We start from the raw sequence: 24,550 nt of genomic DNA on the forward strand, positions 1-24,550 counted from the left end.
ACAACCTAATGCGGGGGAACTATACTGCCAACCTAATGTGGGGGGAACTATACTGCACCTAATATTAGGGAACTGTCTGGGGGGGGGGGCCGTCAGCCTATCACTGGCCGCAGCAATGTCCCGCGAGCCGGCCGGCTCCTTACATGACAGTGCGCTCAGCCTATCAACGGCCGAGGCGGGACATTGCTGCGGCCGGTGATAGGCTGACGGCTCTGTGACGTTCCCATTCCCAGTGTGAGTCCGATACTGGAACAACGGGGAACGTAGGAAGGTGAGTTAAAGTTTATTTTGTTTATTTTTGCAGCCCGGGCACAGGAATATGTAGTACAGTACAGAGTTCTAGCGCCGGCGGCCCGCAACTAACAGGAGGAAGAGGAGAGCAGCACTTGGGGGTGACATATGATTAGTTTCCCGATGTCGGGGACAGCGCAGCGCAGCGCTGGGCTGATAATTCAGTGTGGGGGGGGGGGGGGGGGGGGAGAGAAGCAGAACAGCGCCCACTAGTCACATATGATTAGTTACCCGATGTGGGGATAGCGCGCTGTGGCTGATAATTCATTCATTCAAGGGGGGGGGCCCAACCAGTATTGCGGTATTGGAAAAATTCATATCGTGCAGGAAAAAAAATTTGGTATTCTGTATGAACCGGTACACCGCCCAGCACTATGTGAGTGCACTGCGCATGTGCAGTGTTCTCAGACATTGCGGCTGCTGCGCAATGTCTGGGTGGACTCGGTGTCTCACAAGCCCCCTGCGTGGCTGCTCGGTGCGGTGGACTGCCGCTGCGAGCAGACCAGGGGCGAGGCGGGGGAACGGGGGTGGCAACAGCTGGAGGCACAAAATGGGTCGGGTCACCAGCGGATCTGCACCGTAAAATACGCTGCGGATCTGTTACGTGTGACCCTACCCTAAATGTTTTTCCTCCTGAGGATCGGTATATCACATGTACATGTATCGGTATATCACATGTACAGTATCCTGCACAGATTTCATGCTCCTTATTTGAAGCTGCAGATTTGAAGCTGTGTTCAGTCATTTAGGTTACATTGAACTCTGCTGCATAAAATCTACAGCATCAAATCCTTGGAATCAAATATGTGAAGGATACTGTACATGTGAATACACCCTTAAAGGGATCCTGTCTGTGGTTTCATGCTGTCTGAACGGCAGGTGAGATCCTGAGACTGTGATTCACTGTAAACTGTGATTATAGAAAACATTGTTTGAACAATACTGCTCCTATGTACAAGTATACACTGCTCAAAAAATAAAGGGAACACTAAGATAACACATCCTAGATCTGAATGAACTAATCGTATGAAATACTTTCCTCTTTACATAGTTTAATGCGCTGACAACAAAATCACACAAAAATTATCAATGGAAATGAAATGTATCACCCCATGGAGGTCTGGATATGGAGTCACTCAAAATCACAGTGGAAAACCCCACTACAGGCTGATCCAACTTTATGTAATGTCCTTAATACAAGTCCCAATGAGGCTCGTGTGTGGCCTCCACGTGCCCGTATGACCTCCCTACAGTGCCTGGGCATGCTCCTGATGAGGTGGGGGATGGTCTCCTGAGGGATGTTCTCCCAGACCTGGACTAAAGCATCCGCCAACTCCTGGACAGTCTGTGGTGGATGGAGAGAGACGTCCCTGATGTGCTCAATCAGATTCAGGGGAACGGGCGGCCAGTCCATAGCATCAATGCCTTCCTCTTGTAGGAACTGCTGACACACTCCAGCCACATGAGGTCTAGCATTGTCTTGTATTAGGAGGAACCCAGGGCCAACCGCACCAGCATATGGTCTCACAAGGGGTCTGAGGATCTCATCTCGGTACCTAATGGCGGTCAGGCTACCTCTGGCAAGCACATGGAGGGCTGTGTGGCCCCCCATAGAAATGCCACCAAACACCATTACTGACCCACTGCCAAACCGGTCATATTGGAGGATGTTGCAGGCAGCAGAACGTTCTCCACAGCGTCTCCAGACTCTGTCACATGTGCTCAGTGTGAATCTGCTTTAATCTTTGAAGAGCACAGGGCGTCAGTGGTGAATTTTCCAATATTTGTGTTCTCTGGCAAATGCCAAACGTCCTACACGGTGTTGGGCTGTAAGCACAACCCCCACCTGTGGACGTCGGGCCCTCATACCACCCTCAGGAAGACTGTTTCTGACCATTTGAGTGGACACATGCACAAATGTGGCCTGCTGGAGGTCATTTTGCAGGGCTCTGGCAGTGCTTCTCCTGCTCCTCCTTGCACAAAGGTGGAGGTAGCGGTCCTGCTGCGGGGTTGTTGCCCTCCTACGGCCTCCTCCATGTCTCCTGATGTACTGGCCTGTCTCCTGGTAGCGCCTCCATGCTCTGGACACTAGGCTGACAGACACAGCAAACCTTCTTGCCACAGCTCGCATTGATGTGCCATCCTGGATGAGCTGCACTACCTGAGCCACTTGTGTGGGTTGTAGACTCCGTCTGATACTACCACTAGAGTGAAAGCACCGCCAGCATTCAAAAGTGACCAAAACATCAGCCAGGGAGCATAGGAACCGAGAAGTGGTCTGTGGTCACTATCTGCAGAACCACTCCTTTATTGGGGGTGTCTTGCTAATTGCCTATAATTTCCACCTGTTGTCTGTTCCATTTGCACAACAGCATGTGAAATTGATTGTCAATCAGTGTTGCTTCCTGAGTGGACAGTGGGATTTCACAGAAGTGTCATTGACTTGGAGTTACATTGTGTTGTTTAAGTGTTCCCTTTATTTTTTTGAGCAGTGTATAACTACTATAATACTGCCTCCTATATACAAGAATATAACTACTATAATACTGCCTCCTATATACAAGAATATAACTACTATAATACTGCTCCTATATACAAGAATATAACTACTATAATACTGCTCCTATATACAAGAATATAACTACTATAATACTGCCTCCTATATACAAAAATCTAACTACTATAATACTGCCCCCTATATACAAGAATATAACTACTATAATACTGCTCCTATATACAAGAATATAACTACTATAATACTGCTCCTATATACAAGAATATAACTACTATAATACTGCTCCTATATACAAGAATATAACTACTATAATACTGCCTCCTAGCTGAGAGGTTGTGTCTGTGTAGCTCTCCTGATGTCTGGAGAAAGCCCGGGGCGGGGCCACCCTGGGTGGGGAAGCTCCCCAAGCAAGGCCCAGGCTTCTCGGCCTATTCTGGGAATTAATCCCCAGACACCACAAACCATGGATGAAAATCCTAAAGTTTCTATGGATGTGAGAAATGTTCAGAATGTTGTCAGTTCTGGTGCAGTAAGAAGCACAGATGAGAAGAAAGCTGTGGAACTAAAGAAGGAATCATCAAGTCAGGTAATGGCTGCAGGTACAATCCACCCCTCCTGCAGTCAGACAGAGGAGAACATCCCTGGAGAAGCAGACCATGCAGGAGAATCTGCAGCAGCCTGTCCTGATACGTTCTGACCGCACACGATACGGGAGCGGGAGCAGCGCAAAAGTTACAAGCACGCCAGAGGGGACCAGAGGGAGTACACCAGGAAGGCTTCAGGGGGCCACAAGTGCGGTCACTGGGAAGAACCAGGGGCCTAGTCCCCAGTCTGGATATTGTGACCCTGCAGCAGTGACCACAGCCGCACCGAGACAGATACCACCTCAGAAGCAGAGTCCTGTGAGTACCCCACCAGTACGGCCCCCCAATACTCAGCGGGCGCCTGAACTATGTTTGGCCGAGCAGATCCCAGCTCTGGTAAAGAGACTTGAGACTTTAAAAAAGACAAAGTTACAGCTGCAGAAACAGATAGAATGTATATACAAGCTAAAGGCAGCAAACCCCAATAACCAGGCCGTCCATGACAAGAAGCTGAGCTCCCTCGCTGTGCAGCTCGCTGACACTGTGCAGGACATGGAGGACGTATTGGAGCGGATGGGACCAGTCGCTGAAACCTTCAGGAATCAGCAAAGATTTGAGGGATATAAGGAGAGACCAGCAACAAAGTCATCTACTGCTGCACCTAAGTCTTCAGCCTCACCAGGGGACACCCAGCAGTCCTGTACAAGACAAGAGGACATCCAGCAGTCCTGTGCAAGACCACTCCTCAGACCAGCCAGCTTCCCTTTTGAAAAAGGGGATTTGTACAGACAAGCAGAAGCAAGCGTCCAGCAACATCAGAGACCTGCAGAGACTCCTCCAGAGGTACCACAAGTCCCAGCAGTCAGCACGGTGAAGCAGGACTATGGACACATACCTGAAGGTAACTCTGTAACAGTAGTGCAGTCACCACAAGCCCCTGGGGGCAGTAGAGAGCAGCAGGACTGTGGACTCTTACCTGAAGGCAGCAGTGCAGCAGAGAGTTCACAGGACATGGCTCTGCAGGGCTTGCTGGGCTCTGTAGTGCAGGATCATACTGCCAGTGACTGCACTGATATGACTGTATGTGATATTACTGATAATGTGTCTGCAGAGGGGGGTGCTTCACAGTCTGTGTGGGATCTGGGGTCATCTCAGGGGTCAGGTCCACCATTAGTTCAGCCTTCAGAGGCTTGTGACCCCCAGAGTATAGAGGTTGATGGTGGGGAGGGGGCTGTACAGTCTGATGCACAACACTTCCCCCCTTTAGTCACACAAGTATCAGACCCCCCCTAGTACGGCTGGTCAGCAGCCACCACAGCGCCCCCAAGTACAGCAGGAGGGTAGAAGTAGTGGCGCCTCCTCTGGTAATGCCTGGAGTCGTGGGTCACCATTCATGTCCAATGTAAACTATACGGGTCAGGCTTTCAAGAGGAGGAACGTGGTCAGGTTCAGACATAGAGGGGCCAAGGAGGAGCTGCCTGACAGGAGGTTTGTGGTCCGTGAACTTCTGTGCCACCAAATGGGCTTCCTGCCATCTAACATCCTGGCAGTGATAAACCTTCCTGACAGGCAGGGCTATGACGTCAGCTTCAAACTCATGTCTGACCTGGACCGCTTCTGGGCCCATGTCACCCGGGTGAGAGATGCTGATGGCTGGAATAAGTTCAGCTTTGTCCCCATCTCCAGACCAGACACAGCGAATGTCACCATTATATTCTGGAACGAGTCTGTCCCCCCCCAGGATATTGTTGTGTGGTTAAAGAGACACTGAGACCTAATGTCAGACCTGACTAAGACCAGGGATGAGGACGGCATATGGACGGGCGGGTGGAAGGTACTGGTGAAGTTACGGCAGATTAATAACATTACCCAACATCTGCCCAATTCATTCTTCATTGGTCGGGAAAAAGGGGTTTGTTTCTATGCAGGTCAGCCCAGAAAATGTTTCAAGTGTGGGAAGACCGGTCATATCGCGAGTGTGTGCACCCTGGTGAAGTGTAATTTATGTGGGGAGATCGGTCATGTCAGCGCCACCTGCCAGAACATCCGCTGCAACCTCTGTGGTAAGACCGGTCACTCCCACAGGGACTGTCCTGACGCCTGGCATAACATCTGTAAGGACTTCCCTGATGAGGACCTGCTGGAGGGGGCAGAGGACCTGGAGGGGGAGACATTGGTGTCAGGGTCAGCAGTGACACAACGCGAGCCTCAGCATAACACTAGGGGTGACAATATGGGTGACACTGTAGGTGACACTAGGGGTGACAATATGGGTGACAATATTGGTGACACAGTGCCCGACCAGTCCCAGCCAGGAGCCACTGAGGGGAACAGGGAGGTCACTGAGCAGGTTGTGGCCATGTCTTCTTCTGCCCCAGCATCAATAAATCCGCAGAAGAGACGGAAAAAAGACAAAACCAGCCGCAAGCCTGAGGAGGGATGGACCACTGTCCAAAAGCCCTCCAAAAAGAAAGTAGACCCCGGGTCAGGTGTAATGACCATCACAAATAGGTACAGTGTGTTGTCAGAGTCAGACGCTGAGGAAGAGATGGAGAGGGAGCTAAAGAGAGTGATAGAGGAATTTAATGAAGACCAAGAGGGTGATCCCCCTACAAAAAGGAGACCCCCACGGGATAAACGTCTGTCTGAATCGGACATGGAAACAGGTGGTCAGCAGGAGGGCTCGGACTCAGATCTGTGATGATGGGGGTGACATCTCTGCTTCTTCTGCTTTCCTTTGTTATGATGGCCGACTTTACCCTTAAAGTGTTCTCCAGTAATGTGAACAGTGTCAGAGTGAGGAGGACCAGACATGTCGTATATGACCATCTAAAGTCTATTGATGCTGACATCTTCTTCTTACAGGAGACACGTTTAAATACTCAAGGACTGTTACGTGAAGCAGAGCGTGAATGGCGGTCTGGTCCATCCTTTTGGTCACTGGCTGTGGAACCAAGTGCCGGGGTCTCTATCCTCTTTACCACCAATGATGTAACTGTACATAGGCTGACAGAGGTATTGATGGGAAGGTGCCTAATGCTAGAAGTTACTATTCGGGGTAGAAGGCTCCGACTCATTAATATCTATGGTTCACAGACAGTGACTGAAAGGGTTAACCTTTATAATGAAGTGAAGCCATATCTCTTCACGTCTGTCCCCGTCATCTTGGCTGGAGATTTTAATGCCTCCAGAACAACTAGTGACAGAACATCTAAAAGACCTCTAACACGAGACTCCAAGGTCTTAAACCAAATCATTCTACAGGCCGGGTTGTCAGATGTGTTTGTGCAGGGTGGTCGGAAGGCAAAGTTTACCTATTTTTGTGGTGGAAGAAGCAGTAGGATAGATTTGGCTCTGGTTAGTCCTACAGAGACGATTGGTGAGAAAGATGAGAAGATCGTCCCTTATTCTGACCATCTGGCCTTATATTTCTGTTTGGGTGTCACACAGGGTCCTGAGACAGGTAGAGGGTTGTGGAGACTGAATTCCAGCCTATTAGAGGATCCTTCTGTACAGAGACAGGTTCACTCTCTTATACAGAGTCAACTAGAGAGGGTGGACTTCTATGATGATATGGCCGCCTGGTGGGAGGATGTCAAGGATGAGATCAGAACCCTCTTAAAGAGACTGTCAGTTATAAAGGGGAAGAGTAAGTATGGCCAGTATCTCAAGCTGCGGAAAGAATTGGAGTCACTGTATTCGGCGGGTGGGGACCAACAAAGGATAGACCGGCTGAAATCTGAGATAAGGCAGTATCAGTACAGCAGGTATACCTCCCTGGTTCTTGAACGGGATTATGGATCCTTAGGGTCTCCTGATCCCTTTGAGAATTGCCGGGAGCGGGTGGCAAATAAATCTGTCACCGGTCTCACTGACTCCCAGGGTGTTTTGCAGGAATCTCGGGAGGGTATCCTGGGGGTGGTGAGATCTTACTATGCTGACTTGTTTCAGAGGAAGGTTTTGGATAGAGACAAGATGACCCAATTCTTGGAGACAACTCCGCTCCCTGATACTAATGATTTGGACTTTTCTCCTTTGACAGCAGAATTGACGGTGGCGGAGGTTAAAGAGGCCATTGATAAGTTACATGTGAAGAAGGCACCAGGTCCAGATGGGATAACAGCAGAATTCTATAAGACATTCAGAGACCTCTTGGCTCCAATCCTCGTGGATGTTTACACAAATTGTCTAGAAAGTCACCTGATGCCTCCATCCATGAGAGTGTCCTCGCTGATTCTGCTGTCTAAAGGTAAAGAGCCGAGTGACATCAAGAACTGGAGGCCAATTGCCCTCTTGAATGTCGACAGGAAGATTCTGGCAAAAATCCTGTTTTCTAGGTTAGTTTGTCTGTCCCCGGCACTGTTGGCAGGCTGTCAGTATGGCACAGTAAAAGGGCGGAACATCTCTGGGGCAGTGATCTCCATAAGGGAGATGTTTGAGAGATGTAAAGCCCTGAGGTGTGGGAGATATGTTGTGAGTCTTGACCAGGCTAAAGCCTTTGACAGAGTAGATCATGAGTATCTATGGGCCACTTTGTCAAAGTACGGTATTCCGGGACAATTCATCGATTGGCTGAAGACTTTGTATTGTGAGGCCGAGAGCTTTCCTCTGATCAATGGTTGGCAGGGTGACACGTTCAGGGTTGAGGCAGGGGTGAGACAAGGTTGCCCACTGAGTCCGCTGCTGTATGTATTTGCCTTAGACCCGTTTCTGAGGTCACTGCAGGAGTGTGGTTTTCAGGGGGTGCCGGTCCCCCACTGCCTACCCCTGAGTGTTGTTGCCTACGCGGATGATGTGACCGTAGTGATATCTGAGCCTCGTGAGGTGGAGATGTTGTCTGCGGCCATCAGAAGTTACTCGGAGGCCTCAGGGTCTCTGGTCAACCTTGAGAAGAGTCAAGCTCTCTGGGTATCAGATACTGATCCAGATTTTGATCTGCCCCAATTTGTGAGAGCCTCCTCCTATATTAAAATCCTAGGGGTCAAATTCGGGAGGGACGATAACGCCAAACTAAATTGGGAAGAGAAGTTGGAAGCCGGAAATGCAAAGGTTCAGCGCTGGAAGAACTGGAGGCTGACCTATAGAGAAAGGGTTAAAATGTTGAAGACTTACCTGGTCCCCGTCTTCTTATATGTCTCTGTTGTTTTTCCTTTGCCAGAATCTTTCTCCGCTCGGCTCTTTAGCCTGTTCTTCCAAATGTTCTGGGGGAACAGGTTGAATCTGATAAAAAGAGGGGTCACCTACCTACAGAGGAGAGAGGGTGGGTTGGATATGCTGAATCCAAGGGTGTTCTTTGACTCCATGTTTCTAAAAGTTAATTTTGGTTGCCTGGACTCAAACAACAGCTCTCTGTGGGCGAATAGTATCAGGGACTGGATATTGCCTTTTGCAGAGTCTTGGGTGCGAGGCGGCAGTCTCAAGAGGGGGAGATGGACGCGTGACTACCTCCCCCCGTACCTGGAATACGGGCTCAGATGTCTGAAGAGATGGCGCATTGAGAAGTCCTATATAGAGAGTAAGCCAAGGAAGGATCTATACGTAAGGGTTTGTAGGGCTTTCTTCTGCTCTCCGCTTGCCTTGAGGGATTGTGTGACCAGCACTTTACAGGAAAGTCTAAAGTTCCTCAATGGGAAACGACTCCCCGCAAAATTCTTTGACATAGCTTGACTGTCGCTCCATGGGAGGCTCTTTGTCAGGGGTAACCTGAAATATCTAAGCGTTTCTGATAGGAACTGTCCTCTGGGTTGTCAGCAGGAGGAGACCATGGAGCATTTCATATCTGACTGCAGGGCCGGGAGGAGGATATGGGAAGAAGTGTCCAGTAAGCTGAACATCCCATTACTGCAGAACCTGACGTATCCTGACATCATATATGCTGTACCATCCAGTAACAGGACTGTAGACAGGGGGACTATGTACATAATAATTACTATCACTAAATATTACCATTGGCACATGAGAACTAGAGTGTCCATACACAACGAGCCATTCCACCACATCACAGCAGTAAGCCAGATAATGTCTGAGCTCCAGTGGGTAAAGTCATTAGAGATACGGAGGAACCAAAATAATGGGAAATTATGGAGGAATGTCTCTTTGGTTTAACACGGATGATGTCATGTTATTTTATTAAATTTTTTTGTGTTTTTCCTTTTCCAGCAAATGTGGACTTTCTAAGTTTAATATTACTCTGTACATACTCTAGTTGAGTAGTCATTGTGTGTACAATGCTTGTTATTTTTGTTTTGCATTGTAAGAATTTATGTTAATTGTAATTTTGTTTGTTTTCACAATAAAAATTGCCTCCTATGTACGAGAATATGACTACTATAATACTGCCTCCTATATACAAGAATATAACTACTATAATACTGCTCCTATATACAAGATTATAACTACTATAATACTGCCTCCTATATACAAGAATATAACTACTATAAAACTGCTCCTATATACAAGAATATAACTACTATAATACTGCTCCTATATACAAGAATATAACTACTATAATACTGCTCCTATATACAAGAATATAACTACTATAATACTGCTCCTATATACAAGAATATAACTACTATAATACTGCCTCCTATATACAAGAATATAACTACTATAATACTTCTCCTATATACAAGAATATAACTACTATAATACTGCTCCTATATACAAGAATATAACTACTATAATACTGCTCCTGTATACAAGAATATAACTACTATAATGCTGCTCCTATATACAAGAATATAACTACTATAATACTGCTCCTATATACAAGAATATATCTACTATAATACTGCTCCTATATACAAGAATATAACTGCTATAATACTGCCTCCTATATACAAGAATATAACTACTATAATACTGCTCCTATATACAAGAATATAACTACTATAATACTCCTCCTATATACAAGAATATAACTACTATAATACTGCTCCTATATACAAGAATATATCTACTATAATACTGCTCCTATATACAAGAATATAACTACTCTAATACTTCTCCTATATACAAGAATATAACTACTATAATACTGCTCCTATATACAAGAATATAACCACTATAATACTGCCTCCTATATACAAGAATATAACTACTATAATACTGCCTCCTATATACAAGAATATAACTACTATAATACTGCCTCCTATATACAAGAATATAACTACTATAATACTGCTCCTATATACAAGAATATAACTACTATAATACTGCCCCTATATACAAGAATATAACTACTATAATACTGTTCCTATATACAAGAATATAACTACTATAATACTGTCCCCTATATACAAGAATATAACTACTATAATACTTCTCCTATATACAAGAATATAACTACTATAATACTGCTCCTATATACAAGAATATAACCACTATAATACTGCCTCCTATATACAAGAATATAACTACTATAATACTGCCTCCTATATACAAGAATATAACTACTATAATACTGCCTCCTATATACAAGAATATAACTACTATAATACTGTCCCCTATATACAAGAATATAACTACTATAATACTGTCCCCTATATACAAGAATATAACTACTATAATACTTCTCCTATATACAAGAATATAACTACTATAATACTACTCCTATATACAAGAATATAACTACTATAATACTGCTCCTATATACAAGAATATAACTACTATAATACTGCCTCCTATATACAAGAATATAACTACTATAATACTGCTCCTATATACAAGAATATAACTACTATAATACATGTGTATATCATTGATACTTCTACAGTGACATATGGTGTACTGTTCTCCTGTGTCTGGTGCCTGCGGTAGTCTGGTAGCACTGCCCTGGCACAGTGTGGCGGTGTTCTTTGACCCACTTATCACCTGGCAGGGTTGGTCTCTGCCCGGGTTGGACGATCTCCAGGAGTCAGTGGAGCCGCTGCTGTTCCTGTAAGTGGAGTGTGGTGACATTCCAGCCCTGTGATCTCCGCTCCTGCACCGTATGGAGATTATTACAGTTTATTGCTCCCTAGAGGACGAGCTGCTCTTTGTTTTTTGGCCTTTTTTATGACTTTGTTTCCCTGAATGTAGAGAAATATAAAAAAAAAATAAATAAAAAAAAAAATGGGAAAAAACAACAAGTAAAACTTTTTGTACAGGAGCAGATTATCTCTACGACTTTGAATGTACCAGAGGTATATGCTTTATATACTGTAGAGCCAACCTGCCCCCATACTACCGGCCATAGTGCCCCCATAACAGCTGCATTGTTCTCTGAATTCCCAATTATAATAGTAAATGTCCCCTCTGATACAGCAGTGCTGGTCTGTTCTCATGTCTATTCAGACATAAGTGTTAACCAGTGCCCCATAATCTCGTTTGTACAGCATTGTGCCTGTCATGTAAAATTATTAAATACTCTAAAAAAAAATTAAAAAATCAGTGCCCCATTACTGATACAGTGCCCCATTACTGATACAGTGCCCCATAACAATTACCGTGCCCCATAAGCGTTCGCTATTGCCCCATTACTGATACAGTGCCCCATAACAATTACCGTGCCCCATAAGCGTTCGCTATTGCCCCATGAGAGATACAGTGCCCCATAACAATTACCGTGCCCCATAAGCGTTGGCTATTGCCCCATGAGAGATACAGTGCCCCATAACAATTACCGTGCCCCATAAGTGTTGGCTATTGCCCCATGAGAGATACAGTCCTCCATAACCAAGTAACCAGTGCCCAATATCAGATACAGTGCCACATAACAGATACAGTGTCACATAACAGATACAGTGCCACATAACCTAATTAATCAATGCCCCATAATTGTTAACCAGTGCCCCATAACAGATACATTGCCCCATAATTGTTAAACAGTGCCCCCATAATCTCGTTTGTACAGCATTTTGCTTGTTATGTAAAATGCTTAAATAAATACTTAAAATTTTTTTTTTAATAAAACAGTGCCCCATTACCGAAACAGTGCCCCATAACAAATACTGTGCCCCATAACAAATACTGTGCCCCATAAGTGTTAAAGTATTGCCCCATGAGAGGTACAGTGCTCCATAACCAAGTAACCAGTGCCCCATAACAGATACAGTGCCCCATAACAGATACAGTGCCACATAACAGATACAGTGCCACATAACCTAATTAACCAGTGCCCCATAACAGATACAGTGGCCCATAACAGATACAGCGCCACATAACAGATACAGTGCCACATAACAGATACAGTGCCACATAACAGATACAGTGCCACATAACCTAATTAACCAGTGCCCCATAACAGATACAGTGGCCCATAACAGATACAGTGCCACATAACAGATACAGTGCCACATAACAGATACAGTGCCACATAACAGATACAGTGCCACATAACCTAATTAACCAGTGCCCCATAACAGATACAGTGGCCCATAACAGATACAGCGCCACATAACAGATACAGTGCCACATAACAGATACAGTGCCACATAACCTAATTAACCAGTGCCCCATAACAAATACAGTGCCACATAACCCAGTTAAGCAGTTTCTTATAACAGATAAAGTGCCCCATAATCCATTTAACCAATTCGCCATAACCCAGTTAACCAGTGCCCCATAACAGATACAGCCCCCCCATAAGTGTTAACCAGTGCCCCATAACAGATACAGCCCCCCCATAAGTGTTAACCAGTGCCCCATAACAGATACAGCCCCCCCATAAGTGTTAACCAGTGCCCCATAACAGATACAGTCCTCCATAAGTGTTAACCAGTGCCCCATAACAGATACAGTCCCCCATAAGTGTTAACCAGTGCCCCATAACAGATACAGTCCCCCATAAGTGTTAACCAGTGCCCCATAACAGATACAGTCCTCCATAAGTGTTAACCAGTGCCCCATAACAGATACAGTCCCCCATAAGTGTAAACCAGTGCCCCATAACAGATACAGTCCCCCATAAGTGTTAACCAGTGCCCCATAACAGATACAGTCCCCCATAAGTGTTAACCAGTGCCCCATAACAGATACAGTCCCCCATAAGTGTTAACCAGTGCCCCATAACAGATACAGTCCTCCATAAGTGTTAACCAGTGCCCCATAACAGATACAGCCCCCCCATAAGTGTTAACCAGTGCCCCATAACAGATACAGTCCCCCATAAGTGTTAACCAGTGCCCCATAACAGATACAGTCCCCCCATAAGTGTTAACCAGTGCCCCATAACAGATACAGTCCTCCATAAGTGTTAACCAGTGCCCCATAACAGATACAGTCCCCCCATAAGTGTTAACCAGTGCCCCATAACAGATACAGTCCCCCATAAGTGTTAACCAGTGCCCCATAACCCAGTTAACAATTTCCTTACAACAGATATGGTGCCCCATAATCCAGTTAACCAGTGCCCCATAACAAATACAGTGTCCCATAAGTGGTCCCCAGTGCCCCATAACAGATTCCCTCTAGCTACAAAGGTGACCCTTCCTCGCCCTAGTTTTGAGCTGTCATTTAGGCCTTATTCTCCATTATGTCTGACCTGTCTCCAATATTATTGGGGCGTCTTATTCCAGTTTGTTTCTCTCTCTTTGGCTTCAGGTCGGCGAGGATTCTTTTGGCAACAATTACATAGGAAACTTTAAGAAGAACAACGTCTGCACAGGTAGGTGAATATACCGCTGAGCACGGCCCCTCCGAGGCGCCAGCGCACAGCAGCACAGAGTAATTCAGGAGCGAAATTACTCTGGCATCAGATTTAGAGTTAAAGGGGTACTCCGGTGAAAAAACATCTTTTTCATATCAACTGGCTCCAGAAACTTAAACAGATTTATAAATTACTTCTATTAAAATTTTTAATCCTACTAGTACTTATCAGCTGCTGAAGTTGAGTTGTTCTTTTCTGTCTGACCACAGTGCTCTCTGCTGACACCTCTGTCTGTTTCAGGAACTGTCCAGAGTAGGTGCAACTCTCCATAGCAAACCACTCCTGCTCTGGACAATTCCTGAGACAGACAGAGATGTCAGCAGAGAGCACTGTGGTCAGACAGACAAGAACAAGTAAACTTCAGCAGCTGATAAGTACTGGTAGGATTATGATTTTTTGATAGAAGTAATTTCCAAATCTGTTTAACTTTCTGGAGCCAATTAATATGAAAAAAAAAATTCAGGTTCCGTCAGCAGAACAAAGTATTTCAGGATAGAAGTTTCTGGACTGAGAGATTCATAGTGGGAGGAGTCTGGTGTCGAGCAGCACAGTATTTCAAGAGAGAAGTGTGTTGGTCCTATAGGAAGTTTTAGACTGAGAATTAAAGGGTGTCCAGTGGCACATATAGTGTGCTTATTTCCTAAAGCTCTGCAGGGGAGAACTTCCTCCCTCACTCTGCTACACACAGCCGAGAGCTGTTCAGTGTGAGATGGGCTTTGATTGGCTGAGACCGCAAACACACACCCTCAGCTCTATGCACTGAACTCTACAGTGTGCTCAGATCTGCCCAGCAGCTGCAAAAGGGAGCAGGAATATCCAGCACGATGTTTAGCACTATGCACTGTTGGTGTCATGACTCTACAGCAGTCTTTCCCAACCAGGGTGCCTCCAGCTGTTGAAACACTACAACTACTTGCATGCCTGGACAGCCTTCGGCCAATAGGAGGTGACCAGTGTGCCCCCATAAGAACTATCCAGCACAATGTTTAGCACTATGCACTGTAGGAATCATGACTCTACAGCAGTGTTTCCCAGCCAGGGTGCCTCCAGATGTTGCAAACTACAACTCCCTGCATGCCTGGACAGCCGAAGGCTGTCCAGGCATGCTGGGAGTTGTAGTTTTGCAACAGCTGGAGACACCCTGGTTGGGAAACTCTGCTCTTCTACAGTCTAGCTAAGCTTAAAGGGGTACTCCACTGTAAAACATTTTTTTTTTTTTTATCAACTGGTGCCAGAAAGTTAAACAGATTTGTAAATTATTTCTATGAAAAAAATCTTAATCCTTCCAGTACTTATCAGCTGCTGTTATGATCCACAGGAAGTTCTTTCATTTTTGAATTTCCTTTCTGCCTAACACCTCTGTCCATTTTAGGAACTGTCCAGAGTAGGAGCAAATCCCCATAGCAAACCTCTCCTGCTCCAGACAGTTCCTGACATGGACAGAGGTGTCAGTAGTGAGCACTGAGGTCAGGCAAAAAGGAAATGCAAAGTACTGGAAGGATTAAAGGGGTTATCCAGGAAAAAAAACTTTTTTTCATATATCAACTGGCTCCAGAAAGTTAAACAGATTTGTAAATTACTTCTATTAAAAAATCTTAATCCTTTCAGTACTTATGAGTTGCTGAAGTTGAGTTGTTCTTTTCTGTCTAAGTGCTCTCTGATGACACCTGTCTCGGGAACTGTCCAGTTTAGAAGTAAATCCCCATAGCAAACCTCTTCTACTCTGTGCAGTTCCCGAGACAAGCAGAGATGTCAGCAGAGAGCACTGTTGCCAGGCAGAAAACAACTCAACTTCAGCAGCTGATAATTATTGAAAGGATTAAGATTTTTTAATAGAAGTAATTTACAAATCTGCTTAACTTTCTGGAGCCAGTTGATTATAGATATATATATATATATATATATATATATATATATCGTTTTTTCCTGGAATACCCCTTTAAGATTTTTTTAATAGAAATAATTTACAAATCTGTAACTTTCTGGCACCAGTTGATTTAAAAAAAAAAAAATTCCGGTGGAGTATCGCTTTAAAAGGAAATGGAGCAGAGTCCCACAGCAGCACAGATTATTTCAGCCTCTCATTACCTTTGCCAGTATGACTACATTGAATACTACAGCTCCCATCATTTTCCTGTCCCCGTTAGGGCTCTCTTTCCCTTAGACCCGTCCTCCGCTCTGTGAGGTTATCCCTCCGTATTTTGCCCTCTCCGCCACTTTTCCCATCTGTTCTCTATAAATATCATTGAAATTCTTAAATTTTGGCCCGGCGCGCCGCCCCCTGACTGATGTGGTCGGAGCAGGATTTCTGGAGCGGTCTCAGGCTCAGGTTTTAATATTCCTATGATTATCCATGTCCTGCGCGTCCACGTTACACGTCAGGAGGGGGCGCACACGTGGTCATCGCCGGCTCTTCTTCTCTTACAGACTTTGTCTTCCAGACCGGAGCAGCCGCCACCGGAGCCGCCTCCATCATTGTCAATGCAGAAGGTGAAGAAAATACAAAAATAACAGTAATGTCATATATAAGAGACACCAATATATACAGTAATGTCATATATAAGAGACACCAATATACAGTAATGTCATATATAAGAGACACCAATATATACAGTAATGTCATATATAAGAGACACCAATATATACAGTAATGTCATATATAAGAGACACCAATATATACAGTAATGTAATATATAAGAGACACCAATATATACAGTAATATAATATATAAGAGACACCAATATATACAGTAATGTAATATATAAGAGACACCAATATATACAGTAATGTAATATATAAGAGACACCAATATATACAGTAATGTCATATATAAGAGACACCAATATATACAGTAATGTCATATATAAGAGACACCAATATATACAGTAATGTGATATATAAGAGACACCAATATACAGTAATGTCATATATAAGAGACACCAATATATACAGTAATGTCATATATAAGAGACACCAATATACAGTAATGTAATATATAAGATACACCAATATACAGTAATGTGAAATATAAGAGACACCAATATATACAGTAATGTAATATATAAGAGACACCAATATATACAGTAATGTAATATATAAGAGACACCAATATACAGTAATGTCATATATAAGAGACACCAATATACAGTAATGTGATATATGAGAGACACCAATATATACAGTAATGTGATATATAAGAGACACCAATATACAGTAATGTAATATATAAGAGACACCAATATATACAGTAATGTCATATATAAGAGACACCAATATATACAGTAATGTAATATATAAGAGACACCAATATACAGTAATGTAATATATGAGAGACACCAATATATACAGTAATGTAATATATAAGAGACACCAATATATACAGTAATGTAATATATAAGAGACACCAATATACAGTAATGTAATATATAAGAGACACAATATATACAGTAATGTAATATATGAGACACCAATATATACAGTAATGTAATATATAAGAGACACAATATATACAGTAATGTCATATATAAGAGACACCAATATATACAGTAATGTAATATATAAGAGACACCAATATACAGTAATGTCATATATAAGAGACACAATATATACAGTAATGTAATATGAGACACCAATATATACACTAATGTCATATATAAGAGACACAATATATACAGTAATGTCATATATAAGAGACACCAATATACAGTATTGTAATATATAAGAGACACCAATATATACAGTAATGTAATATATAAGAGACACCAATATACAGTAATGTCATATATAAGAGACACCAATATATACAGTAATGTAATATATAAGAGACGCCAATATATACAGTAATGTCATATATAAGAGACACCAATATATACAGTAATGTAATATATAAGAGACGCCAATATACAGTAATGTAATATATAAGAGACACCAATATATACAGTAATGTAATATATAAGAGACACCAATATATACAGTAATGTAAAATATAAGAGACACCAATATATACAGTAATGTAATATGAGACACCAATATATACAGTAATGTAATATGAGACACCAATATATACAGTAATGTCATATATAAGAGACACCAATATATACAGTAATGTAATATATAAGAGACACCAATATATACAGTAATGTAATATGAGACACCAATATATACAGTAATGTAATATATAAGAGACACCAATATATACAGTAATGTAATATATGAGACACCAATATATACAGTAATGTCATATATAAGAGACACCAATATATACAGTAATGTAATATATAAGAGACACCAATATACAGTAATGTAATATATAAGAGACACCAATATATACAGTAATGTAATATATAAGAGACACCAATATATACAGTAATGTAATATGTAAGAGACACCAATATATACAGTAATGTAATATATAAGAGACACCAATATATACAGTAATGTAAAATATAAGAGACACCAATATATACAGTAATGTCATATATAAGAGACACCAATATATACAGTAATGTAATATATAAGAGACACCAATATATACAGTAATGTAATATGAGACACCAATATATACAGTAATGTAATATGAGACACCAATATATACAGTAATGTAATATATGAGACACCAATATATACAGTAATGTAATATATAAGAGACACCAATATATACAGTAACGTAATATATAAGAGACACCAATATATACAGTAATGTAATATATAAGAGACACCAATATATACAGTAATGTAATATATAAGAGACACCAATATATACAGTAATGTAATATATAAGAGACACCAATATACAGTAATGTAATATATGAGACACCAATATATACAGTAATGTAATATATAAGAGACACCAATATACAGTAATGTAATATATAAGAGACACAATATATACAGTAATGTAATATATAAGAGACACAATATATACAGTAATGTCATATATAAGAGACACCAATATATACAGTAATGTAATATATAAGAGACACCAATATACAGTAATGTCATATATAAGAGACACAATATATACAGTAATGTCATATATAAGAGACACCAATATACAGTATTGTAATATATAAGAGACACCAATATATACAGTAATGTAATATATAAGAGACACCAATATACAGTAATGTCATATATAAGAGACACCAATATATACAGTAATGTAATATATAAGAGACGCCAATATATACAGTAATGTCATATATAAGAGACGCCAATATATACAGTAATGTAATATATAAGAGACGCCAATATACAGTAATGTAATATATAAGAGACACCAATATATACAGTAATGTAATATATAAGAGACACCAATATATACAGTAATGTAATATGTAAGAGACACCAATATATACAGTAATGTAATATATAAGAGACACCAATATATACAGTAATGTAATATATAAGAGACACCAATATATACAGTAATGTAAAATATAAGAGACACCAATATATACAGTAATGTAATATGAGACACCAATATATACAGTAATGTAATATGAGACACCAATATATACAGTAATGTCATATATAAGAGACACCAATATATACAGTAATGTAATATATAAGAGACACCAATATATACAGTAATGTAATATGAGACACCAATATATACAGTAATGTAATATATAAGAGACACCAATATATACAGTAATGTCATATATAAGAGACACCAATATATACAGTAATGTCATATATAAGAGACACCAATATACAGTAATGTAATATATAAGAGACACCAATATATACAGTAATGTAATATATAAGAGACACCAATATATACAGTAATGTAATATGTAAGAGACACCAATATATACAGTAATGTAATATATAAGAGACACCAATATATACAGTAATGTAAAATATAAGAGACACCAATATATACAGTAATGTCATATATAAGAGACACCAATATATACAGTAATGTAATATATAAGAGACACCAATATATACAGTAATGTAATATATGAGACACCAATATATACAGTAATGTAATATATAAGAGACACCAATATATACAGTAATGTAATATGAGACACCAATATATACAGTAATGTAATATATAAGAGACACCAATATATACACTAATGTCATATATAAGAGACACAATATATACAGTAATGTAATATATAAGAGACACCAATATATACAGTAATGTAATATATAAGAGACACCAATATACAGTAATGTAATATATAAGAGACACCAATATACAGTAATGTAATATATAAGAGACACCAATATACAGTAATGTAATATATAAGAGACACCAATATATACAGTAATGTAATATATAAGAGACACCAATATATACAGTAATGTAATATATAAGAGACACCAATATACAGTAATGTAATATATAAGAGACACCAATATATACAGTAATGTAATATATGAGACACCAATATACAGTAATGTAATATATAAGAGACACCAATATATACAGTAATGTAATATATGAGACACCAATATATACAGTAATGTAATATATAAGAGACACCAATATACAGTAATGTAATATATAAGAGACACCAATATATACAGTAATGTAATATATAATAGACACCAATATATACAGTAATGTAATATATAAGAGACACCAATATACAGTAATGTATTATATAAGAGACACCAATATATACAGTAATGTAATATATAGGAGACACCAATATACAGTAATGTAATATATAAGAGACACCAATATATACAGTAATGTAATATATAATAGACACCAATATATACAGTAATGTAATATATAAGAGACACCAATATACAGTAATGTATTATATAAGAGACACCAATATATACAGTAATGTAATATATAGGAGACACCAATATATACAGTAATGTAATATATAAGAGACACCAATATACAGTAATGTAATATATAAGAGACACCAATATATACAGTAATGTAATATATAAGAGACACCAATATACAGTAATGTAATATATAAGAGACACCAATATACAGTAATGTAATATATAAGAGACACCAATATACAGTAATGTAATATATAAGAGACACCAATATATACAGTAATGTAATATATAAGAGACACCAATATATACAGTAATGTAATATATAAGAGACACCAATATACAGTAATGTAATATATAAGAGACACCAATATATACAGTAATGTAATATATGAGACACCAATATACAGTAATGTAATATATAAGAGACACCAATATATACAGTAATGTAATATATGAGACACCAATATATACAGTAATGTAATATATAAGAGACACCAATATACAGTAATGTAATATATAAGAGACACCAATATATACAGTAATGTAATATATAATAGACACCAATATATACAGTAATGTAATATATAAGAGACACCAATATACAGTAATGTATTATATAAGAGACACCAATATATACAGTAATGTAATATATAGGAGACACCAATATATACAGTAATGTAATATATAAGAGACACCAATATACAGTAATGTAATATATAAGAGACACCAATATACAGTAATGTAATATATAAGAGACACCAATATATACAGTAATGTAATATATAAGAGACACCAATATATACAGTAATGTAATATATGAGACACCAATATATACAGTAATGTAATATATGAGACACCAATATATACAGTAATGTAATATATAAGAGACACCAATATATACAGTAATGTAATATATGAGACACCAATATATACAGTAATGTAATATATGAGACACCAATATATACAGTAATGTAATATATAAGAGACACCAATATATACAGTAATGTAATATATAAGAGACACCAATATACAGTAATGTAATATATAAGAGACACCAATATATACAGTAATGTAATATGAGACACCAATATATACACTAATGTCATATATAAGAGACACAATATATACAGTAATGTCATATATAAGAGACACCAATATACAGTATTGTAATATATAAGAGACACCAATATATACAGTAATGTAATATATAAGAGACACCAATATACAGTAATGTCATATATAAGAGACACCAATATATACAGTAATGTAATATATAAGAGACGCCAATATATACAGTAATGTCATATATAAGAGACGCCAATATATACAGTAATGTAATATATAAGAGACGCCAATATACAGTAATGTAATATATAAGAGACACCAATATATACAGTAATGTAATATATAAGAGACACCAATATATACAGTAATGTAATATGTAAGAGACACCAATATATACAGTAATGTAATATATAAGAGACACCAATAGATACAGTAATGTAATATATAAGAGACACCAATATATACAGTAATGTAATATATAAGAGACACCAATATATACAGTAATGTAATATATAAGAGACACCAATATATACAGTAATGTAAAATATAAGAGACACCAATATATACAGTAATGTAATATGAGACACCAATATATACAGTAATGTAATATGAGACACCAATATATACAGTAATGTCATATATAAGAGACACCAATATATACAGTAATGTAATATATAAGAGACACCAATATATACAGTAATGTAATATGAGACACCAATATATACAGTAATGTAATATATAAGAGACACCAATATATACAGTAATGTAATATATGAGACACCAATATATACAGTAATGTCATATATAAGAGACACCAATATATACAGTAATATCATATATAAGAGACACCAATATACAGTAATGTAATATATAAGAGACACCAATATATACAGTAATGTAATATATAAGAGACACAATATATACAGTAATGTAATATATAAGAGACACCAATATATACAGTAATGTAATATGTAAGAGACACCAATATATACAGTAATGTAATATATAAGAGACACCAATATATACAGTAATGTAAAATATAAGAGACACCAATATATACAGTAATGTCATATATAAGAGACACCAATATATACAGTAATGTAATATATAAGAGACACCAATATATACAGTAATGTAATATGAGACACCAATATATACAGTAATGTAATATATAAGAGACACCAATATATACAGTAATGTAATATATGAGACACCAATATATACAGTAATGTAATATATAAGAGACACCAATATATACAGTAATGTAATATGAGACACCAATATATACAGTAATGTAATATATAAGAGACACCAATATATACACTAATGTCATATATAAGAGACACAATATATACAGTAATGTAATATATAAGAGACACCAATATACAGTAATGTAATATGAGACACCAATATATACAGTAATGTAATATATAAGAGACACCAATATACAGTAATGTAATATATAAGAGACACCAATATACAGTAATGTAATATATAAGAGACACCAATATACAGTAATGTAATATATAAGAGACACCAATATACAGTAATGTCATATATAAGAGACACCAATATACAGTAATGTAATATATAAGAGACACCAATATATACAGTAATGTAATATATAAGAGACACCAATATACAGTAATGTAATATATAAGAGACACCAATATATACAGTAATGTAATATATGAGACACCAATATACAGTAATGTAATATATAAGAGACACCAATATACAGTAATGTAATATATAAGAGACACCAATATATACAGTAATGTAATATATGAGACACCAATATATACAGTAATGTAATATATAAGAGACACCAATATACAGTAATGTAATATATAAGAGACACCAATATATACAGTAATGTAATATATAATAGACACCAATATATACAGTAATGTAATATATAAGAGACACCAATATATACAGTAATGTAATATATAGGAGACACCAATATATACAGTAATGTAATATATAAGAGACACCAATATACAGTAATGTAATATATAAGAGACACCAATATACAGTAATGTAATATATAAGAGACACCAATATATACAGTAATGTAATATATAAGAGACACCAATATATACAGTAATGTAATATATGAGACACCAATATATACAGTAATGTAATATATAAGAGACACCAATATACAGTAATGTAATATATAAGAGACACCAATATATACAGTAATGTAATATATAAGAGACACCAATATACAGTAATGTAATATATAAGAGACACCAATATACAGTAATGTAATATATAAGAGACACCAATATATACAGTAATGTAATATATAAGAGACACCAATATACAGTAATGTAATATATAAGAGACACCAATATACAGTAATGTAATATATAAGAGACACCAATATATACAGTAATGTAATATAAGAGACACCAATATACAGTAATGTAATATATAAGAGACACCAATATACAGTAATGTAATATATAAGAGACACCAATATACAGTAATGTAATATATAAGAGACACCAATATACAGTAATGTAATATATAAGAGACACCAATATATACAGTAATGTGATATATAAGAGACACCAATATATACAGTAATGTCATATATAAGAGACACCAATATACAGTAATGTAATATAT

At 38.7% G+C, this 24,550-nt stretch overlaps 1 protein-coding gene across 8 annotated transcripts in view; it reads left to right on the forward strand.

Annotated features, from left to right (window-relative positions):
• RBKS (ribokinase) overlaps window positions 1-24,550 on the forward strand; it is a 107,905-nt gene that overhangs the window by 13,450 nt on the left and 69,905 nt on the right. For all 8 annotated transcript variants that reach the window (XR_008891744.1, XM_056568591.1, XM_056568589.1 and 5 more), the window contains exons 4-5: window positions 13,975-14,038; window positions 16,508-16,570. Coding sequence is in view for 7 of the 8 variants with exons in the window: in XM_056568591.1 (XP_056424566.1) it covers window positions 13,975-14,038; window positions 16,508-16,570 (127 nt within the window). In the remaining variant the exon portion in view is untranslated. The remainder of the gene's footprint in view (window positions 1-13,974; window positions 14,039-16,507; window positions 16,571-24,550) is intronic.

This window comes from Hyla sarda, chromosome 3, assembly GCF_029499605.1.
Source record: "Hyla sarda isolate aHylSar1 chromosome 3, aHylSar1.hap1, whole genome shotgun sequence".
Lineage (NCBI taxonomy): Eukaryota > Metazoa > Chordata > Amphibia > Anura > Hylidae > Hyla > Hyla sarda.